Source organism: Aedes aegypti, chromosome 1 (assembly GCF_002204515.2).
Source record: "Aedes aegypti strain LVP_AGWG chromosome 1, AaegL5.0 Primary Assembly, whole genome shotgun sequence".
Taxonomy (NCBI): Eukaryota; Metazoa; Arthropoda; class Insecta; order Diptera; family Culicidae; genus Aedes; species Aedes aegypti.
The window spans coordinates 178666655-178681068 of record NC_035107.1 but is presented as its reverse complement, the minus strand read 5'-3'; the positions used below and the strand labels follow the sequence as shown (position 1 = coordinate 178681068).

At 38.5% G+C, this 14414-nt stretch overlaps 2 protein-coding genes across 2 annotated transcripts in view; one reads left to right on the top strand and one right to left on the bottom strand.

Moving 5' to 3' along the window:
- The window catches only part of LOC5573864 (high choriolytic enzyme 1), a 26998-nt gene extending 25975 nt beyond the window's left edge, over positions 1–1023 (top strand). The window contains 1 exon segment of the mRNA XM_001654846.2: positions 453–1023. Within this exon segment, the coding sequence (XP_001654896.2) occupies positions 453–724 (272 nt within the window). The 3' untranslated portion in view covers positions 725–1023.
- On the bottom strand, positions 807–14391 carry LOC5573872 (ATP-dependent RNA helicase dbp2). The gene is made up of 5 exons (XM_001654847.2): positions 14272–14391; positions 13874–14077; positions 6962–8014; positions 6258–6493; positions 807–1861 (listed from the first exon to the last, which is right to left on the bottom strand). Coding segments are annotated over exons 2-5 (1785 nt in total). The 5' UTR covers positions 13876–14077; positions 14272–14391; the 3' UTR covers positions 807–1367.
- Between the last annotated feature and the right edge of the window lie 23 nt (positions 14392–14414).

Sequence of the window (14414 nt, the reverse complement as noted above, 5' to 3'; positions counted from 1 at the left end):
GCAAAACACAGTGGGCATAAGAGCTTGTGCTAAAAACGTTTTCAAATATATATTTTTCCGGAGAATTACAGCCGAATTAAGCTCGGAATCCAAAGATGGCCGTCACTCGTGGGTGAAACGCAGAGCACTAAACAGCCGCGTTTCGCAGACAGATTGAATGCGATATACACTTTTGATTTATTCACTTATATTTAGTCTTGTTTACGTACGAATGCTCTTTCGATAGAAAAAAAATTGCATTCCAGTTTACGCCAGCAAAATCAAATGGGCCATGGATTCGAAGGAATAGGTTTTGATCAAAATTTGGATCCGTCGTAAACAAGAATAGGGATGATGAATAATACTATTAGGTATTGGTTACTTTACGAAAATTAGCACATAGAATTCTTATGGGTTGGAATAGTGCCTTTATTTCGTGTATTAATAATAGAATCCATTTTTAATCTTTTCAGCATTCAAATCCAACTTCGAGAAGCAATCGCTCAAGAACACCACCTACAACTTCGAATACGACTACAACAGCATCATGCACTACGGACGGAGCTATTTCAGCACCGGGAAAGGCAAACAAACGATCGAGCCCAAAATGCCGGGGATTAAGATTGGACAACGTCAAGCGCTTAGTAAAACGGACTGCTTAAAAATCAATGATTTGTATGGTTGCTTGGATAATCCTAGGTTGACGAAAAAATATTACAATCTCTGTAAAACGCTGGGTATTTAGAAACGTAACGAAAAATGGGAGAGTTGGAGAATGTGCCATTTACGGGAATGTTGTGTTTGTTAGAAATAAATTGAAACCGGTATTTATTGTAAAGTGAACTGATTTTATTTCTCTTTGTTTTATTTTCCATCGAGGAACCACATGGTTTGCTAATTAATACACTGGAATGTCACCGCCCTTGTGTTGAACGGTTCAATCCGAACAAAAGCCTTCAACTTACAGTTCCTGGGTTTATTGTTTCATTTGTGTACCTAATTTCCAGATTTGGTAAATGATTGCCTTTTCAAATTAAAACTTCAAACTAAATCAAACCGATTGATATAAACGTGATACTCGACTGACGCTCTATCACAGCAATTAAGATTTGTAAGTATTTTCATCTTCTTCCCGAGTTCCATCGGTGCGCGATCGTTTACAAATGAATGGTTTTCGTTCAACTTCGGAGGGTAGAAATTCACTATCACTATCACTATCTAAATGACAAACGTAATTGGTCCATTTCTCGCGCACGTGGATCAACTAAAACAATACTTTTTTACGATTGTTGTTTAAATTAAATAGGTTATCATTAAGATTAGAGATAAGACGACGAGCTAAGACTAATCCTACTAGAGATGAGACAAAGTAGTACAGAACGACGTGTTTAGTCGTCAAACTTTATGTGCTTCGTATTACTACTGCCTCCACTAGTACCGTTGCGATAGCTGCTTGAACTATTTCCATAGCCATTCGAGCTACCACTGTAGCCATTAGACGTCGAGCCTCCGTAGCTGGAACTGCCTCCATACGATCGCTTTGCGCCTCGGTCTCCACCTCCATATCGGTCGCCACCTCCGCGTCCGAAATCACCACCACGTCCTCCCTTGAATGTGCCAAATCGGTTGCCACCACCGCTGCCATAACGGTTGATGCCACCGCCGCCCATGTGGCGCCACTTCAGCAACTCTGGTGGGACGTCCTGTTTGGCTTCCTCAAGGATGGCCACCAATTCCTTGGCCATCTTGCGCTCATTCGACGTGAAGAAGGTGTACGCTTCTCCGGTGGCGTTCGAGCGACCTGTACGACCGATACGGTGCACGTAATCCTCCGTCTGCTGCGGGTAGTCGTAATTGATGACCACCTTGATGCCATCAACATCTGATAAGGGTAGGAGAAAGGTTTGGATTAAAAATTGAGTTTTTTTTCTCCGTAGATTCTTCACACTGTAAAATCACGCTTTGCATAAAAGAAAGGTCACATCATAGAGCATGAAATCTTACTAGTGGTACTATATATAAACAGAGGTAATTGGGATGGGTAAATTGGGTTGATATTATGGATTTTTGGAAGGGAGTAGACAAAACGAAAAAAAAAAACAAATAATTTATCTAGTAGGGTGCAAAGCTACTTGGGCACTTCCATGATTCACTTTGGCATGGGGGGTCTTACTCGGCCGAATTGTCTGAAACTTTGCAATCAGAAGCACTTCGATATGACGCATATTGTGGCCAAATATGAGCTCAGTAGCTTTCAAAAAACCTCACTGCCGAAGTGAATCAAAAGTACCAAGAATAGGATCCGGCTCCCTATCTGTCTAGTGTTTCAAAGTATTTCAAAAGCTTTTCATATCATTGATCGGAAAGCTTATAAAACAACTTACAAAGTATCAAATAATTCAATGCAAAGGATGTAGAATTTTATTTTTTTGGATTGGCTTTTTCACACAAATTGGGGCACCCTAGAATGCACATTTGTGCTTGTACCTAGATCGCCTGCGCTCTGGTGGTCTAAGAAATGATCGCGCAAAAAAATATCATTAACAACTGTAAGTCCTTACTGTAACGGTCACAGTATGAATATATCTAGATTTGCAGTATTAGAAAAATACATTTGCAACTCTTTCGATTTTTCAGGCTAGACGAGCCATTTTTTGTTTGTTTGTTCAATCGTAGACCTTTCCGTTAATAGCAAAATTCACGCCAAAAATAATGAACACCGAGCATACAGGACTTACCCATACATTTGTATTCAGAATAATAGTAGTAAAAATGTATAACTCTGGCATTCTGTGACTTTGTTTCGCATGAGCAATCGGCATGAGATTTGGACAGAGAATTACAAATGACAAGATTTAGGGGCAGTGGGGGCAATATGAACATACGGGGCAATATGAGCCACCCCGGTTTTGACCTCAAAAACAATGTTTTAATGTCTAGTGTCATTATGATTTGCTAAAGGATGCCTCAAATAGCCACCACAATAAAAACCGTAAGAATATTCGTTTAAACACTCAAGATATTTACAAAAATGCACAAATTTGTCCTTCGTCATGAAAAGCTTATAATTTTGGCAGTTTTTAATTAAGTCTATAAGGCAATTATATTTATAATTCTGGTAAATTTTACCAATCCATTGAAACTTCTGATCATAATGAACAGTTCGTGAGCGAAATTAGGTTTGTTCGCAAACAAAATTATTGGAAAACAATATATTATTTTCAAGATGAAGGGGCGGGGCAAAATGAGCCACCTAGATTGAAGCAAAACAAACAATGTTTTGAACATAAAAATGCATTGCCTAAATATACCAGATTATTTTTTTACTGCATAGTCATCTTTATGCACCATTACAAGTGGAACACTTTGCTAGAAAATATGTTGAATCAAGTATCGCAATTTAGTACTAATATAACATGGTCTGTTTACTATGTATTATGTATCTTTAAAAAATAAGCCGCTAGAATCAATAATTTCAAGCAAAGCCAATACAATTTCCTTTCCAATAATGTACTATACATCACTAACTCTTCTCTATACTGTTTTAAATAAAAATCATTCGATTGAATGAGGTGGCTCATACTGCCCCGTAGGGTGGCTCATAATGCCCCATATGGTTGGTGACCACGTAGAAAAACATGGTGTTCCAAACACTTCTTGAAATAATTTACAAGTTTATTTTAACATTAATTATCGACGTAACATGGAAGATAACATTTTATAGTACAAGTCACTTGCATTTAAACCATAATTTTTGCTGTTTTTCTATGCATTCCATGACGTTTTCCTTAGGCGGCCCATATTGCCCCGATCACCCCTATTACCTATCATAAAATTTGAAAATTTGTCATAATTTAACTTTAACACTTCAGTCGTGTTTGTACAACACTGGTGAAAAACCTCGCTTTTCGTTTACAACAGCAGCGTGGTGGTTCTGACGGTGGCCTACCACGCGACGACTGGAAGGTTAATGCCGATTGCTCATAAGAAACCTCGCGTTCAGTATCATAAGGGCGTAACTGCAATGATCGATTTCTCTTCATCGATTTTCTCTTCAGCCAATTACTTGCCGAACGACTGTTTTCGACTGCTATTTTCGATTCATTAGAAAGAACTCATTGTCCTTTATCATGTTGCTTCGTAAAATGTTACCAAAATCGATTAGACTTCGTGTAATAATCCAAAGAGAGAATCGATGAAGAGAAATCGATTACTGCAGATACGCCTGTATGATACTCAACGCGAGAAACCAAAGTTAAAGCATGGCAAAGTTGAAAATTTTGTATGAAAATCGCCTTTTACTACTATTGTTCTGAACACAATTGTACATTTGCAACTTTTTGAATTTTCCATACAAAATAAACAGTTTGAATACCTCAATACATACTTTCAATACCTTTCAAATATTAAGATACATATTAACCTACATGACTCGATGTTCCACTACTCGATATCGACTCATGGAACTACAGTCGACTCTCCACAACTCGATATTCTATAACTCGATATACTCTATAACTCGATAGATTTTTCGGTCCCTTCAAATTTCTATACATCGTGCTCTCCATAAGTCGATATTTCTATAACTCGATATCTCCACTACACGATGTCACGTGAGAGGTAAATTTCTCTCCATAACTCGATATTAATTTTGAAATAATTCTTATTTGAGAAAACTTGGTCTTTTTCATGTCTGTAGGTGAATAAATACTTGCAATTTGTAATAAAAATTGAAAAACATGAAAATTATGCTAGTAAAAATAAGGTGATTTTTCGAGCATTCCGAAAAAAATCTTCAAATAATAGTTTGTTAAATACTATCAACAAAATAATATTGCTTTCTTACAGAAGTGATCATATATGTATCGGAAATACAGAAATTTGTTTCTTCGATTTTGTGATTTTTTGTGTCGGTATATTCTAAAACTCGATAATTCTATAAGTCGATGGTCCCTTGAATATCGAGTTATGGAGAGTCGACTGTATACTAAACACAAATATCGACTTATGGTAACTCAATGGATGTTTTTTAGTTGTCATTGTATCTTCAGCGCTCATCACGAAAACACTGCAACGCCATGCATTCATTGGAAAAGCGACGTTGAGTTTTGTATGTACCAAAGAATGTCTCTATCCGAGCGAATATTAACAAGCACTGGCGGGACAGGGGCGAGTAGCCGTCAAACATCACAACCAGCGACTCTATGCTCGTGAATTTCTCTCTCAACCGATGATAGTGACCTTTCTACAACGCTCGCAAAATAACAATGGAATAATGATGATTTATGTTAATGGGTGAATTAGTGAATGTGACAGGTTGATGAAATCTAGGAACGAACCATATACAAACCGTTACGTCCAATAAATATTTTCATATTTTGGAATCCGGAAGCGCCTCCCACACCCAGTAGTGGTACTGAACGCAGAAGACATTCCCGAACTTGATATTGGACGTCGACATTCGCAGTAATTCGCAAAAGACGCGGGAGTGTTAAACCCAACCTCCGTCACCGATCAATCAGCAACATCAACGATTCCGGAATCATTTCAAATTCCGTCCATTTCGTTGGTCCAACACTGACTCCATTCCGGTTGCTCAGTTTCCTCAGCAACAGCGATCGGCCGCCATAGATCCACAAACTCCAACACTTTGATGCTTCGCTAGAGCGTGGATCTGTGCGAGCCGTTGGAAGTGCTGATCGTCGGTGATAAGTGACTATTCTCACTTCACAAAACCCCCATTCTGCGAGGCCGAATTATAATCTTCATTGGATGAGGATAGTGTGCCATCTCCGCGTTATTTCCGTTTGTCGCTGATTGTATTCGAGATTTGTTCAGCGTGTTTGTTTCACATACACTTTTCCCGGTTTTCCGCAAGTCTACGGCGAGACCCTAACCGGGTGAAACGTATGCAAAGCGCTCGGCGTGCAATTATAACGGAGATGCGCAGTTGGCAGCAATCGCAAGTGATTGCCACCGTTTTTATCCCCATCACGAAGCGTTCCGGCCTCTGGAAGCAGAAGAGTGAGAAAAAAGAAAATGGGAAACGATTGGTGAATCAACTGCTACAATGCTTTTTCTCGAAAAGTGAGAGTTACAAATGATCCAATAATGAATCGTTTTGAAACGGCTTACTCTAGTCTACTTGTGTTTAACGATGAATTAATCTGCGGTTGATCAGTTGCGGCGGCGACTGTTGTGGTTCGTATTGATATAAATTGATTCAAAGAAAAGCGAAAAAATGGACAAAAGTGAGGAATTGACAAATGTTGGCTTACCTAGACCACGAGCAGCAACATCGGTAGCGACCAAGATGCAGCTGTTTGAGTTGCGGAAGCGGTTCAGTGCTCTCTCGCGCTCTTGCTGGCTCTTGTCACCATGCATTCCGACGGCGTCCTGACCGTAACGGCGCAGATAGCTGGTAATCTGATCGCACTTACGCTTGGTAGTGCTGAAGATCAGAATCTTGCCGGCTGGACCCCGGGCAGAAAGATTGTCCAATAGCTTACCAAGCCTGTGGAAGAAAGTGAAGGGGATGATCTTATATCAGATGACTGTAAAGTGGGTGGGGAGTTTTGGCATTTAGGGAATAGTGAGTCTGTATCTTCAGCGCTCATCACGAACACACTGCAACGCCCTATTAGCCGTTGAGTTTTGTATGTGCCGAAGAAGTTTCTTTACGAGCGATTTTTAAAAAGCACTGATGGGACAGAGGTACGAAACTTGTCATCCCAATCAGCGACTCTGTGCTCGCTAAAATGTCTTAGAAACATTGTTGTTGGAAGCCTGTTTATCATACGCTTGTAATTTTAGAGCTTTCTATGTTTTTCACGACTGGAAAAAAGGCTTTAGAGTGTGAAAGTACAACTATAAGTACGGATCTTACAATTTGCCACTTCAATAACATGTTTCCAATACATAGATCTAACAGTGATGTAGAAGAAATAAGAAAGAAATTTACTGTTAAGATTACGATACTTACTGTTCATTCTTCTCGTGTTCCTCAATAACTTTCACGTACTGAGTAATATTGTGATTAGCGGACAACTCCAGTGATCCAACATTGATTTGGACGTAATCTCCGAGGAAATCACGCGCCAAGCGCTGCACTTCCTTTGGCCACGTGGCACTCCACATCAAAATTTGACGATCGGGGCGCACTTGCTCCAAAATCTTGCGAATCTGGGGTTCGAAGCCCATGTCCAACATACGATCGGCTTCATCCAGAACCAAGTAGGTAACGCGCTGTAGAGTGGTCGTACCAGTTTCCAGGAAATCAATCAAACGACCGGGAGTTGCAATGACAATCTCAACTCCTCGGCGCAAATCGCTAGCCTGAGGGCCCTTGCTGGAACCTCCGAACAGGCAAGTGTTACGAATGTACGACGATGATCCAAAATCTGTTGCAACTTGTTGAATCTGCTGTGCCAACTCGCGGGTTGGGGCAAGAACAAGCACCAGTGGACCACGGACACTGGGGTCCGGCTTCTGGTGGTTGATGTGCACAATTGCTGGTAGCATATATCCAAGAGTTTTGCCGGAGCCGGTCTTGGCTACGCCGACCATGTTCAAACCACTAAGGGCGATTGGCCACCCTTGAGCCTGAATTGGAGTAGGCCTTTGGAAGCCTTGCTTTTCGATTTCATTCAATACGTAGTCCGGCATGTCAATTTCATCAAATTCAGTAATTGGCTTGGGACAATTTCCAATCAGTGTAATGTCGTGTTTTTCCAAAAACCGTTCAACGTCACGTTGAGAGCGGTTTTTGATTGCCGGATGTTCCCGGTAAAAGTCCTTCTTGAATGGAGATAGTTGCATTTTGCTCCAGTTGATTTTTTGGAGAGGCTTGGACTCCATGGTCCACTTGTCGCGGCCACCGCCGGATGAGCCGCCAAAGCGACTTCCACCGGCACCTCCACGGAATCCACCACCATCGCGGCCATCTCGGCCGGATGGACGTTTGAATTCCGTTCCCGTGCGCTTCACGCCACGGTACGAGTCCTTCTTGTAGTCGTCACGTTCGAATCTCGGAGCCCTGTAAGAAAAAAAATGATATAGAAGAAACAATCGGTTAATACTTCATACATTATCAAAATCTATTAGGGTCGATGTACCAATAGCCGCATAGCTAAGAACAAATATTCGTATAAAATCGAAAAATAACGCTAGCGTCATTATTTTTACATCATCTGAAAGCTTTTTATCTTGGTTTTGTGGGAAAAATATGAAAACTGCGAAAAGTCATATGTTTGCATTTATTATCGCTTGTGCCACTATAGGAATACATGTGCCTATAGTAGCACTATTTCTAATTTCTGTTACTATAGTAGCACTAGCATCTCGGCGTTGGCAAAATACTAATCAAAACTGTATTTTTACAAAACTTTTATATTTTTCCTTGAAAGTGTGGATCAAAAGCTTTCGTTTGATGTAAAAAAAGTACTTTTTCATTAATTATTTCGTATAATAAAAAATAGTTTCTCTCAGTAGTGCTACTATAGGAACAATAGGTTAACTATAGGCGCAAGGGAGCTCAAATTTTAAGCAAAACTAATTATTTCGATCATTTTTTGAACAAAATCAAGCTGTGTATCAATGGTACTTAGATAAATAGCTCCTGACCTTCATGTCAAAAAATATTTTGAAAAGATTCATAGCAAAACGGCCGTAAAAAGCCACTAGTGCGACTATAGGGGACTGTCCACTAAGGGAACACTGACCCTATGCGCTAATCAATAGAATTGTTTTATATTATAACCTCCTAGCAAAAAACAACGAACGTCATTTTAAATAAAAATAGTTTAAAATGACAATTATTGACGCAAACTTCACTTAAACCAACTGCGGTCCGCGGACCGCATGTGCCTTTCAAGAGCTATAAATGCGACCAGCGGAGTAAGTATTGTTAAGCAAAGTACCTGAAGCATTAAAATTATTATTAAGCATGAGTTTTCCAAATGCCAATTTATAAAATAAAAGCTTCGATTCAAAAGCTCAAAAATGTTCCAATTTCAAGTTAATTTGGATTAACCTGGAAGTCCCCCGAATCTGCCTAAAAATCTAAAAAAATAATCATTCAAGTTAAAAAATACAACCTTTAGTGAAGTTTGTTATTGGCGATTCAATTTTGAAGCTTTTACCATTTTCTTCAAAATGAAATTTATGAAAAGTTTGTAGAATATCAAATTTGTCTAAAATCGAAATTAATCCTAGTTAAAAGTGGTTCTCCATTTTTTCCTATTTTTATAAAAAAAAACATCTTTGTTTGGTCAATTTATGAATACCTATTTAACCGATTTCATTATTTGTACATGCTTTTAAAGAAAATTCAGTAATTTTTTAGCTGTGGCTACGGATGAATTTATTAAAAAAAAATAATTTTGACTTAGTTACTTAACAAAAACTGCCCAAAACATAAATTTTCAACAAAAAAATACTATTTTTTGTCAGTCAAACGTTAATACTTAAGCTGAAACTGGTTTTTCTTATTTGTTAAACCTTCAAAAAGGACTTAGAAACAATTTTTCGAAACTATATTTGAGATATGGATTATTCAACTCGTAGTTATAACAAGATGCTTTATAAACTTCACTTTTACAGTAAAAATGTAATTTCCAGCGAAAAAAATATAATTTCGAATTTAGTACTATACCATTTAATTCCACAAGAGTTTGTATCCTTTGACAGATACGCGTATTTCGACCTCAACTGTAAGGCCGTCTTCAGTGTCGTGTACTAGACTCGACTTGTACACGACACTGAAGACGGCCTTACAGTTGAGGTCGAAATACGCGTATCTGTCAAAGGATACAAACTCTTGTGGAATTAAATGGTATAGTACTAAATTCGGTTTTTTCATCTACTTATAGGTATTCTACTAAACAGCTCGAAGATTTATTATCAATATAATTTCGATGAAATTTGATTTTTTTCATTAATAAACTGTTTCTTTGCACTTTTTGTTAAATATTAGTTAAATAACAGTTTTTGAATTAAATTAGTTGTATGCAACAGTTTGAAAACAAATACATTTGCTTCAAAATCATCTAGAAGATCTTGAATCGGATGTGTATTCAGAGACGACTCGTAACCTCACTTTTTACCTGTTCTACGAATCTAAAAATGGTTAATTCGGCAGAATTAGATTAAAAAGCAAAAGTAAATCATTGGAATCGTCCTTTCTAACAGATCTCTTCTCAATAGATGCAAATTTGTAGCTGAAACTCAAGAATTTCTATTCGTGGAACAGGTAGATTTGAGGTTAGGGAATCGCCACTGTGTGTTATTTATGGTCAAGCTAAGACGATTTTTCTTAATAAAGACGAACAATTTGGAAAAAAAAAATTACAAGCTCAAGTACATTCAAGTCACTTGCGCCACCTCCAATATTTTTGGCCCAAAATTTGAGGTTTACCTTTTATTGAGTGATTTGAGTTCAGAAGTGCACACGAATTTTTTATTTTGAGAACTTATGATCCGCACCCTAGTGCACTAGTAGCCGCTCATGCCCCTATTACCACTCACTAGTGTAAAAACAGATTTTTCGTATAAAAATGCTATCTTTTTGGCACGGATATCGTCTAGATACATCGACAACTTTCAAATGAAGCCGTCTGACATTATTTTCATAAGTTTAAATATTTTTTATTTATTAGAAACACAAGACTCTGTGAGCGGCTATTGGATCAATAGGTATTTTTGTGTGTTCCAATAGCCGCTCATGCAAAGATTAAATAAAATCAATATTAGCATACAGAATTTTTTATTGTTGTAAATATGGTTTGGCAATAACAAGTATCCGGATAAATAACAAAATTCGAAATAATGCATTTTTTAGTATGTTCGTCATGAAATCATTATATCATAAACCGGACCGTACATTTTCATTTCATTGGAAGCATTTTCAGTTCCCATAACTTATAACATTATAACTTATGTTGCCAAACACCAATTTTTCAATCTTATCCCACTAATCGTACTGACAAACCGCAAAATGGTACACCGCGAAGTGGATTACCGCCAAATGTTATACAATCCATTACAACACATATAACACTTCATTTCTCGCGTTGAGTATCATACAGGCGTATCTGCGGTGATCGATTCCTTTTCTCATTGCATTATTACACGAAATTCAATCGGTTTTCAAATAATTTCACGGTGCAGTACGATGAAGGGTGATTAGTTATTTCTATGGAGTCAAAAACATCAATCGAAAACAGTCGCCCGACCAAGTAATAAGCTAAACAGAAAATCAATGAAGAGATATCGACCACTGCAGATACGCCTGTATAATACTCAACGCTAGATAATGACAAAATTTGTCATTTAATGATTACATTATTGAAAACAGTGCGTTATAGCTGTTCAATAATGTTCAGAACCCATGAAAAATTTTAGTTGCAGTTTGTTAGTAAAAATATTCTTCTAAATTCAGTAAAATTTTAGATACCTAATTTCCCCGTGAAACATGGTGAATTTTAGATGGCCAAAAACAGCATATTTCATTTTACATACAAACTTAGATTACTTCCCCTACCTCAGCAAAATGGAGTGCCAAGAATCAAACAGTGGAAATTTCGTTTTTTTTTTTCTCAATTCCGAATCCCAGTGAAATTTATCGTGATTGCAGTCAATTTTTTACCGAGATATCTGTGAATGTAACCGAAACTTGGGTAAACATTTACCAAGATAGGTAAAGCTAGGTAAAAGTTTTACCGAGATGCGACTAATAATTTCCGAGATATGTAACATATCTTAGATGATATGGAACTTATGTATTTTCGACCTTTTTGTTTTCTTCGTCATGATGGTTTTGTCGGCCAGATCTTCTGGAATCGGCAGTAAGATGCGCTTATTATGCTAAAAGTATTGATGCAAATCTTGAGCCAAACAGCTATTAAAAAATCGACGAAGAGAACAAAGCTGCCGAAAACATAAGTCATCCCATAAGCTGTTGGATTCTCGGCAATCCGTCTACCGAGATAAGCTATTTTACGAGACAGTCGGTTGACGTTTTCTGGCGGGCCGCTCATTGTTGTTTTAAAAACTAGCATATGTGAATAGCGCTGGTAACGTTTTTGTTGGTGATGACATTTTCATCTCTTTCTGGCTATTTTTCTACGCGGTTACATGTCTGATGTTACCAGTAAATAAAATAAATTCTTCCCTGCCTGCTGATTTCAATTTTACTGGGGAAGATTGAAAAGCTCGTTGCACACCATTATTGAATAAGCTCCTCCCAAATGTGGCGCTAACAATGGGCCCGCCAGCAAGTTTCGAAGCTGGTAAACAAGCAAAAAAACATATGATTCGAAACGTCTCATAAAATGGCTTATTGGATTCAAAATTTAGGTTTCATAAATAATGGTTCTTTCAATTTAAAAGACATAGCATCTCATTGCATTGCATTAAGGCTAAGTAGCCCGTCATTCATTTTGGCAATAATGATGATTTTTCAGCTTGCATTTCAAAGTGATAAAAATCAGTCTTGATAGTTTTTGTTGACTTGAAAAAGTATCACTGTACGCGCTAACATGCATAAAGTATGCTGATACTTTTTCAGCTGTGTCAGTGCAAAACCAACTGATTTTCTTTGATTCGAAATTGTGGGATGAATTAGCAACAATCATTAACGACCCGTACAAATTTCAATGACGGCCTACTTCGCCTTAAAAATTCTCCATAATAATCAATACATCGGGAAATATAAAACATATAAAAACGCTGTATTTTTTTCGATTTACCATTTATAACGGAGAAAACTGCTTCTTCTTTGACATTTGTGCCTCCATTTTTACTAGGGCCTGGGTAGACATAAATCAAACGTTAGCGCGGGTTGGAACACTTGTTTGGTTTTAATTTTGGCATATAATTTATTGGCAAAACGATAATATGTTAGTATTTACAACTTTAAATCATGTCAAGGAACATTAAGTAATAGCTGTGTTCAACGAGCTGCTCGAACTTGGTTGCAACCACTTGCGAGTCAGCTTTTGGTGTTCATTGAGCCACTCCAACCTACTTCGAGTCGCTCGGGTTTGTGTTCATTGAGCCGAGTCCAACCAACTCCGAGTCGCTCGAAACAGGTTGGAAGCTAGAGTCCGAGCTAGTTCAACCAGCTCGCAGTAGCTCGTGTTTTTGACGTTTAAAAACGTAAACATTCAGAAAAAAAAAGCAAAATTCCGAAGCGATACGGATTGTTAAGTGCGCGAATTTTTTTTTTCACGTGGAATTCCGGTAAATTAGTAAAAAGAGTAAAAAGAGCGTTCATTGAGAAAGCAGCTTGGAGTTGCTCGAAGTAGCTTTGACAGTTATTTGTTGACAAAAAATACGAGCTAGTACAACCAACCCCGAGCAAGTTCGATCAAAGTCATTGAACACAGCTAATGTGTTTTACCCCACGCCCCCTAATTTAAATAGGGATTCAAAAGTCAGACCGTTGCAAGCTCCACTAAACAGACAACAATGACGTCACACCACTTTCTTACAGCTGATTCACCGTCTGCGAAACCAGTTTTGCACAGCTGCTGAAATTCACTTTCCGTACGTTCCTTGAACTTGAACATGATGGCTGGCTGGGTGCTTCCCGGCGGCTGACGTCACACAGTTAGAGCCAGCAGCAGCACGTTTTCGCACAAGTGATCACCTCACACAAGCTGGTTCACATTGAGACGCCATTTTGATTTTTCTTCTCCATCGGAGTGAAAATTTTTGTTTTAGGGAAACTTTAGCAACGAGCACTTCGAAATAACAATTTCAGTAGATGGAAAAGTAAAATTACAGGCCAATCAATATTTCTTTATCAGAAAACAAGCACAAAACACAGAAAATGAATAAATTTGCACTTATTACGCCACGTGTAGAAATACAAAAAAAAATTAGAGCTACTTACATTTCAATGAATTCTTCGTTGTTCTCCTTGTCGACTGTAAATGATGCGGTCGAATAGTACTGCTGCTGCTGGAGAACCGTTAAATTCCTTCGCTCTGTTGCCAGGTACCTGTGCGGGTAAGCAATGGCTTCCGGACGCTGCAAGCTGAAGGTTCTTGCGGCGAAGATGGAACTACGACGTGCGCTACTAAAAGGCGTCGCTTTGCTGCAAGCAGAAATGATGGCTGCGGTTAGTATCCGTTTCGTTGGCAGAATAAACATGATGGTGGCCGCTGCTCCCCGGGTAGATGCTCCACAAAGGTAGGTAGGAAAAAAGGAACAGGCACTTCCACTTCCAACGCCTGACCAGAAGCACTACACGATGAGCACGCGGATCGCAACACTAGCAACGATGCTTACCTAATCACAGTCAATGATGGAAAGAAACCGTGTGCGAAAGCTGGACTGAAAAGGGACACGACGAGACCAAACGTCGGCACGAGTCATGCGCGAACGAAGTTTGACATTTATATTTCCCCGATCCGGATGCGTCAGTCGCAGGG